General features: G+C 38.2%; 2 protein-coding genes across 6 annotated transcripts in view; one reads left to right on the top strand and one right to left on the bottom strand.

The window, feature by feature from the left end:
- Nucleotides 1-8,495, bottom strand: part of LOC121900165 (protein SPO16 homolog) — a 26,612-nt gene extending 18,117 nt beyond the window's left edge. For 3 of the 5 annotated variants that reach the window (XR_006096912.1, XR_006096913.1, XM_042416212.1), the window contains exons 1-5: nucleotides 8,345-8,495; nucleotides 8,009-8,102; nucleotides 7,472-7,643; nucleotides 6,998-7,076; nucleotides 6,742-6,890 (exon numbers count right to left, since the gene is read on the bottom strand). Coding sequence is in view for 2 of the 5 variants with exons in the window: in XM_042416212.1 (XP_042272146.1) it covers nucleotides 6,783-6,890; nucleotides 6,998-7,076; nucleotides 7,472-7,643; nucleotides 8,009-8,102; nucleotides 8,345-8,410 (519 nt within the window). In the remaining 3 variants the exon portion in view is untranslated. Of the gene's footprint in view, nucleotides 1-3,159; nucleotides 3,204-6,559; nucleotides 6,891-6,997; nucleotides 7,077-7,471; nucleotides 7,644-8,008; nucleotides 8,103-8,344 lie in introns of those variants that run through there. The other 2 variants (XR_006096914.1, XM_042416211.1) reach the window with 2 other exon arrangements.
- LOC121900163 (glomulin-like) lies at nucleotides 415-6,538 on the top strand. The gene is made up of 16 exons (XM_042416206.1): nucleotides 415-1,410; nucleotides 1,487-1,595; nucleotides 2,131-2,380; nucleotides 2,947-3,037; nucleotides 3,150-3,316; nucleotides 3,430-3,483; nucleotides 3,574-3,604; nucleotides 3,707-3,796; nucleotides 4,186-4,227; nucleotides 4,333-4,406; nucleotides 4,926-5,010; nucleotides 5,153-5,262; nucleotides 5,851-5,914; nucleotides 6,007-6,142; nucleotides 6,260-6,354; nucleotides 6,449-6,538. Exons 1-16 carry the CDS (start codon nucleotides 1,315-1,317, stop codon nucleotides 6,524-6,526), a joined length of 1,572 nt encoding a protein of 523 aa, XP_042272140.1. The 5' UTR covers nucleotides 415-1,314; the 3' UTR covers nucleotides 6,527-6,538.
- Nucleotides 8,496-8,722: the final 227 nt, after the last annotated feature.

An 8,722-nucleotide genomic window follows, 5' to 3' on the forward strand; every position in this document is an offset into this window, starting at 1 on the left:
GACAGTTTCTGTTATGACTATCATATCATATTTTTTTCAAAACTGTATATTGGCTTTATATTTCAGAATAAGATGCATTTGGAGAAATTATATTTTTAATGTGACATGGTAACCAGTAAAAATGTCAACACCAAATTGTTTTTTTTTTCTTTGAGTTTCATACAGGAAACGCACATTTTAAAGCTGAATTAATCCTGTATATCAGCCAAAGTGAAGAATCCATTGAGTTATCTGACAATCCTCCATCTTGTATTTAGAGAGGTACTGCAGAAGAAGATTTAAAGCCAGATGACTACCAACGGTTCAAGAATTTAGGATCTGCCTGCCTCACTCAGGGAGACAGTGAACAACTCCTGAAATGTATTCAAGATAAGAAAAACCAGGTATTTCTCCTCCATCACTAACAGATCTAACAGAGACAGATCTCCATCCTCAGAGGTAAAACACTGACTAGAAGTAGTCACACTTTACGGATGTAGAGTTGCAGTAGACTGACAGTGTTAATCTGTCATACAGGACTAAAAGTGCATACACAGTCACACTGCAGCCTCCTGAGCAACAGCAGTCACGTATCTAGTGAAGCGAAAGCAGCAGCCACTTCCCCACGACCCAACTATGCTAAACATCAACATGCAGCCACTACTCTGTGCTTGCTGGCCTCTTGACCTGGAGGTGTGGGGAGGAAACGGAGCAGATATTCAGTCAGATTTCTCGCTCCACTGATAAACCTCTTCAATACGGCACTCCTCTAAGTGCCCTTGGTTGTCCCATCTCTCCATGCTTCATGCAGTTGTGTCCAGCGTACTTTTAGAAGCATGTGTCATCTCTTCCTCCTTCCTCTTTCTGAAGTGAGAACAATCTCAAGGGGTTCAAATGATTACCAAATGAGAAATCTTTGGCTTTCAGCATGGATGTAGGGAAAGAACTTGCAAAAGACATCTACCAATATCTCCCTTATTCATATAACAAGGGTTCCCTCTCAGATAAAGTAACAAATATATTTTGTGGGTAAGTCAATTAATTGTAGCCTTTGACATTGTCAGCTTTAAAAAGCTCTGCATCTTTTCCATCTTTGAGACGCTCAAACGTGCCTTAAAGGCACCCAACCACTCATAACACACTTGAAGCTCTGTTGGTTGTCAGTTCAAATGCAAAAACTGTGTGAAACTGCAGTTGCTTGCACCTGTTTATGTAGCGACACATGCAAATGGGAAGGAAGGGGCTGCCAAAAGCACAGCAGTAGGGTTGGTTACTGATCACTGATGAATATAACAATTGTGTTTTCTCTTGCACTTGCAGAGTATTGTCAAGTCGATGGGTTGTGTTCTCTTGGCACCTCTGGTAAATGAAGTAGTTAAAAAAGACAAGAGTCTTGATCACTGCCAGGCTGCCATCACATATTTGACCAGGGTAGGTGCAAACTATTCATCTATATAATGAGACATGTTTCCTATACATTAGATTAAATGTCTGTTCTGCTGTCTAGACTTGCAAACCAGATGAACTCCTGCATAGCTTGCTTGAACTAATTGAAGACATTGATCCAGATGCCATTTCTGAGACCATCATAGCTCTTGTTCCGCATCTTCTAACAGGTATCAAAGCTCTTTATGTGCTACTATTACTTACTAGTACTGTACATCCTCCCCTCCAAACAGAAATACTGTCTGTGACATCTATATTTTATGATAATTAATATCGTTTTGTCCGACCAAAAAAAATTTTTAAAAAATGACTAAAGCTATTATTCGATTATCAAAATGGTAGTGGATTAATTTTCTGTCAATCGACTCATTGTTGCAGCTCTAGGTATGACAAATAAAGTATTATACGAAGGATTGTAGCAACTTTATAATGAATTATGCAAGTGTTATAAATCTTACTGCTGATATTCCCTTCACAAAAATGAATTAACCCTTCCTGTATTTTTATTATTATTACTATTAAATATGGCCAACAAATATATCCGTGAACACTATCAGTCATACAGGTAACTGGATGTGTAGTTGTCTCATTACTTCTCGACATACTCATGGCTGTTTTGCTGTTGATAAAGCAGTTGTTCAAAAAATGGTATTTGGCTCCCCCTGCTGTAATAATGTCAACTAACAACAACACTGTCTTGAAAAGTGCTGCTGCGGTTGGATGAGAGAAAAGCAGCTTCTGTGGGTTTGGCTCTGTCTGCCCTGCAGAAGCAGCTGTCCCGGCTGCCTGTGCCTTACACCCAGCAGCAGGAGGAAGCAGATGAGTACGGTCTATGTCGCTGCTGCACCGCCTTAGCTGTGCTCACAAAACCCTTCATAGAGGAAGTGAAGAGGAAAGACGGAAACAGTGTTACTAGCACAGAGGATGAGGAGCTTAAGACGGAGCTTCTCGAGTTGTAGGTTTCTGTTTCTGTTTGGTTGAGTTGAAAACAGCATAATGAGGTGTTAATGATAAATACACATGGCCTGTGTGGTTATTTAGAGATCAAGATTTGTCTCTGTAGTTTTTACGTAGTTGATCTATCTATCTACCAATTTTTAACAATGTTGTAGTTTAGAGTTCCTTCTCTTGCTGTATTATTTTGGTCAAATCAGGAAAAGCACAGGTGCAATTAATAACATTCATTATGGCTGCTTTACATTTAGGTGATCCAATTCCAGCTTCTGGTGTTGTGAATGCTGGTGTTGTCACTGACATGGTTTACTGGGAAAATGGAATGGAGCCATTGTTAATGTTATCATTCACACCTGTGCTTTTCCTGCTGTGAAAGTTCAATATTTCTGCCGCTAAAGGGTCTATTGGTTTTAGTTTTAAGTGTTGTTTCCGTTGATGACAATGTATATTTAACACTTTTAACACCATGTTTAAGTTTACTACTAGTTTACAATATTAAACTTGGAGGTGAAGCATCAAAATCAAATGGTCATAAGAGGCTTAGTGATGATCTGTTTTTCGGTGCAGCTGCCTGAGGAGTTTGAGAGAGCCTTTGCTTGAGGCTGAACTGACCCGAGACAGAAAATCCTCACTGTGGCTCTTTGCAACAGAGATAATGGTAAGTGCATGATCCTCTCTTCTTCTTTTCCCATCAAAGGGAAAGCAGTCATACAGTGGAGGACTTTTCAGTGTGATATATTTTTTTTAACAACCACCACACAATCCAACAGGTCACATTACCTGCAATCCAAGAGCCTCTTCCAGAGCTCCTGTTCTTCAGCTCACTGAAGAAAAAAACATCACAGGACATCAGTCAGTCTATGGAGTCACGAGCATGTCTAGCGTATTTGCTGTTTGTCCAGCTCATCGCCATTGACAGATTCCCAGCAGTATTCAGGTAAAATGAGAGGACATAACCTGGTCAGCCTGATGCTGACACACGGGAGACTATCCTCATTGTAACTGCACGGTAACAAGATATTTACATTGTACTTTTTCCTGCTGTTCCAGCCCTGTGTTTGTTCTTCAGTGCAACATGGAATACATCAATCAGCTGCTCAGTAGGTACGCTGCTAAAACAACATGAAGTGAATAAGGTTCTTATTTTAAAATGATTTTTTAAGTATCATCTGTCATATATTGTTTCTTTGACAGCAAAAAGGAATCACACTTACTCAAAGGACTGGTAAGTGCATATCAATATTACTCTAATTTCACAGAGCTGAGATTTGACTGGAAACACAGAACTAAAGTCATTTTTTCTTGGGCATAATTGTGTATGAATCAGGCACTGTATAGAAAAAGCTTGGAGAGTGTGCAGGACAACAGCCTTCCAGTGAGTCTACTGGAGCTGAAGAGCTTCTACAATGTACCGCAGGTAAGACAAGCACGACATCAGCTCAAGTTTTACAGCCTTATAAGCTGCTTACAGAATTTTACCGCCATATATCATAAAATGACTACAGTTTATCTGCAGGGCTCAAGGGTTGTTTATCAGTACAACTTCTTCACTCAACAATGACTTTGTGTACTCTGGGTTTGGGCACTGACTGAAGAAACTATCATAAGTCTCAGTGGTCACAAACCAAATTTGTCATAAAATGTTACGTGGCACATCTCTGCTACGGCAAAAATTATGACCAAATACCAGTGATCTATATACTGCAGGTCAGCTGTCATGGTGATCAAATGATACACTTGTACCGAATGCAGAGTATGATTATTTTGGACCAATCAACGACATTCATGCTGTGCTGAAATTCACAGAACCTGCGGCAACTTCTCACTGACTGCCCGATGCAACATTTGGTGAGTATACAATATTCATTGATAAGAAGAATGTATTCTGCACCTGTGATAATATGAAACACATGAATTTTCTGGATTTTCTTTGTGTGATCACTGCTTCCTCAGAGAGAATCTGGACTACAGGTTTTCCAGCTCTTCATCAATAAATTAGATGCTGAAGCAAAGCACAAGTTCTTCAGGTGAGAATATCATCAAAGAAGAAAGAAAACACCAAACCATGAGTTTATATATTAATAGTACAAAAAAATACAGGATATGCCTTTCAAAAGTTAAGCTTACATGCTCTCTGTGGACTAGTTATGATTTATGATTTGTATATTTGCTCTCAAGTCACATAATTTTTTAAAAATATTCCATTGTCAGATATATGTAGTATCTACTATATACTGATGTTTCTAATTATTTACTTCATACTGAATAATAATTTTATTTTCATAGTTTGAACTAGTTTAAACTTAACTACATCTGTTCCACAAAATCATGTGCTAATCCATATATTTTCCTCATACTTTTTTTATTATCAATAAACTAGTTAATGTGCTTCAGTGTTAAAAATGTTGCACATGTTTATGTAACTCCATTGGAAGGGGATATATCTATATTCTACTTTCTTGGCTGCATACTCTTAGCATTTGCAGCCACTGCATGTTATACTGATAATCTTACGTTAACGAACAGAATCACATTTTCTATTGCAGGTGCATGTTAAAAACCAGCAACCATTCAGGTGTAGAAGGTTATATCATAAAGAACATCAGGAATCAAGTAGAATTTTCCCTGAAGGTGAGTGCGGGCGTATGTAAGTCAAATGCATGAATTTGCATGAATTTTTACCTTTGTATTTTTCTTCAGTCTTAACAGCTAAGAGGATGTTTGATCTGTTATTGAATTTGAGGGTGTTTAACCTGTGATAACACTCCTCTAGCCGGGCAATGCCAATGAATGGTTCCTGGGAGTGGAGTTTCTCTCGTTGCTGGGACTGGTGTTATGTTTGCCACAGGGTGCTGAGACAGATCTGCTTCACAACATGGACAGGTAATTAAATAAACAAAGGTTTAACTTACAGACAGGCCTGCTCATGTCCTACTTTTAAGTCTACACTAGGCATATCTATTAACTACACATAACATATTTTGCTGTTTTCCAAAGCAGGCCAAAAATCTTTGCTAGACTGAAGGCAGTGCAGTCAGGGGGAGTCAGTGTCCCTTTACTGACAGTCTGACTATCTGAGACACAAAGTCTGGACAGTCACCAAAGTCAGAAGTTTTTCGAATCCTACACATAGCTGCTTTTATTTGGTCAGATCACAAACCACATTTATACAAGAGATGCAAGTTATAGACATGTATCTCCAGTATGTTGTGGTCTTTGTAAGATATATGGAAAACTATATCTACAACTATAATGAAGGCAGCATTTCATGAAATATGGAGCTAAATTAATGTAGATTTAGATGTAAAACTACATAATCAGATCTAATTAAGTTACAGATGTCTGTGGCTACTTGTATTTTTTGAAAACCTATCTCAACCATGTGAAATGTGGCTTTCCTGCAGAGAAACAAAGATCTGTAAATGTGAGAACTGGAAACCATTATGCAATGCCCTGTCTCTGTTTATCCAGGACAATGGAGTGTCTGAATCTTCTGCGCTACCTCCTTATCAGAGACAAAGAACTGAGGAGCAATGTAAGTCGAGTCTAATTCAACACTTTCACTGCTCTTCTGACAGCTAGCTCGGTTAATGCAGAAAGCTGATGATTTACGCCTCCTACCTTCAGGCAGATGTGTGGGAAGAGCTGTGCAGGATCAAAGACAAATATCTCAAAATGCTGCGTGTGTGTATCAGCATATCAAGAGCATATTATTCAGCTGAACTGAAGGCGCTGATAGAGGATCAAAAGCTAAAAGCAAAAGGTAGGAATTGGCTGCTAATCTGTGTAACAAAATGACTTTCATATAACCTTGCACATGGCAGTACAATGTTAACATTCTGTTTTCATACTGTTTCCTGTTACTATTGTCCTGCTCTAGAGGCCAGAGCTCCTGCTAGATCCACAAAATTATTCAAGAGCATAACGGTGAAACGTGAGAAAGTGTCTAATATGTCCCCAGATGTCCAGAATCAGGTACAGAAACTTTCTTTCCAGTCACTTGTCACAGTTGTTTTGATTTTGACCTCAGTAAGACTATTCAGCTAATTACATGTGTCATATGTCTCAGGTGTTGCAGAGTGCTTTGGTGACATTCGACCTGATGGAGAGTCTTATTGTCCGCATTGAAGAGATCACAGAAGAATAGTTTACGGCAGAATTTTCACTTCAAACCATTGAGTTATGATCTAAACATATTTGTTTTATTTGTCCTGTTTGAACAATAAAAACATTAAAATCATTAACAAATGTGTGAATTATTCTCTGCCAAAACTCTTTGAGGATGTACATCAACTGTTCCATTCAATAATGTCAAAACTGAACAAACTCTGCTAATATTGTATGTTCAAACACATCTTTTACCTGTGATTTTGTATATTCAGTGGTTGAACACCTGCTGAGGTTTACAGTATGTCTCTTAGCATCTCCCACACAGAACTGCTTTCAATGATGTGAGCCCGAGCCAGAGACATCCGGTCTCGGATACTGTCTACATGGGGCTTACTGGTGGCCTGCAGACACATTAGCCTTTGCTTACTTCAAAAGTATCACAAGAGTACACAAGTATAGTTTTATTTATCATACAGAATTACCATTTGTGTGCTGCTGTTATCTTTACCTTGGCAACTGTCAACATACCGTTGACAATCTCAGTATTGTTTCGCACAGGCAAGATCCTGAGATTGCTACCGAAGAATCTGAAAGAGGAAAAGACTTTCTCAGTAATTATACATGTATGACTGAATGAATCACATACCAAGAATCAGTAGGGCAAGTTTTAAGATACTAATAAAAAACATTAATATTAATTAACTGACCTGAACAACCACGAATGGAATGCAGTTTTATGTGTTGTGATGTTTAGTTACATGTATTATATGTCTTCTTATATATGTTATGTTTTTGTTTGTGGACCCCAGGAAGAGTAGCTGCTACCTCAGTGGCAGCTAATGATGATACAAATAAAGAATAAAAATAAGAATCACAATGCATATGTATCCTTGTTACAATAGAGCAAAACAAGGAGGTAAAACTTTCCCAGATTATAACTTGAGAAAGTGACTGAAGTCATAAAAACCACAAATTTATTTACCTGTGCTGAATCAGTGACAAAGTTTCCAATTCCTTTTTCCCATTGAAGGGGGCATATAGAAGTAGAAAGCTGTTCCTGTGAACTTCCACAAACTTCTTTATCCGCTCAATGAGTCCTGACTCCTCAAAAGGCTCTGGGAGATCTTGAGGGTCAACCAACAGAAATGCAGTACCTAGGCAAGTAAGTTATAAATGGCATAATTTAATAATTGTAAATATCAATCTTATGTTCAACTAAAACAAAAAATGGCATTACTTGTTCACTGTGAGGCTTATTTTGGACAGAACATCTATAACACATAGGTTTAATATTTGTAGTATATGTATTGACTGTATATAAATATTGTATAATATATAGCTAATGTTTGCAAGTTTGATCTATTGATATACAGTTTAGGAGTAACGTTATGTGTTTTCAATTTTAGCAGCTCCACAAAGTACTAATGTGGTATTCTGTATTTAAAACAGTAAGAAAAGTGCATTGGAAAACTGACTGCCCAGAGAGCTCTATGGGGACAGTGTGAAGTGTTTAACTTACCTGACAGAGGAAAGATAAAAGCTCCGGACACCACACTATGTGAAAACCTGATGCGGTGCTGCTGCGCGCCCAGCATTCTGCTTGTACCATGGTTCTGGTAAAAACAAATAAACATAATTAAAACAACTTATCTTACAAATTCCGTTAAAGGCCAGATAAGCGTGAATGAGTAATGTTTGGCTGCAGTCATGTAATTTTATGGTTTGTTTTGGTGGTAGTAACGTACGTTAGCAATATAACGCTAGCTAGCAAAACTATTTTCTTCACGTTATCAAATTAACCGTTATCTGAAACCAAACTGTCAAAATGTGTGACAGTTCAAAATTTAAGACCAACCTGGAGTGATGTGCTGACTACAACGGTTGTTTTCCACTGAGGAGTCGTTTCTTCGTTTGTTGCCATTTCCTTCGGGTCGCTAAGAGTTAAAGGACCAGTTTGTGAGATTTAGTGGCATCTAGCGGTGAAGTTGAAACATGGCGGTGCAACATGGCGGCCTCCGTGGAAGAGGACCCGCTCCCTGTATAGATATAAAGGGCTCATTCTACGGTAACAAAAACAACCATTCTTATTTTCAGGTTATGTACACTGATTAAAACATTTTTTGGACACAGGTGTGGTTATTAGTCAAGCTAATTTACTGCAACTGTGTTTTTTGTAAGATGAAATATCCCTCCACGTGTCACTGCAAATCATTTTCACTACAGACATTTAAGT

The sequence above is a fragment of the Thunnus maccoyii genome, chromosome 7 (genome assembly GCF_910596095.1).
Source record: "Thunnus maccoyii chromosome 7, fThuMac1.1, whole genome shotgun sequence".
In the NCBI taxonomy this organism is placed as follows: Eukaryota; Metazoa; Chordata; class Actinopteri; order Scombriformes; family Scombridae; genus Thunnus; species Thunnus maccoyii.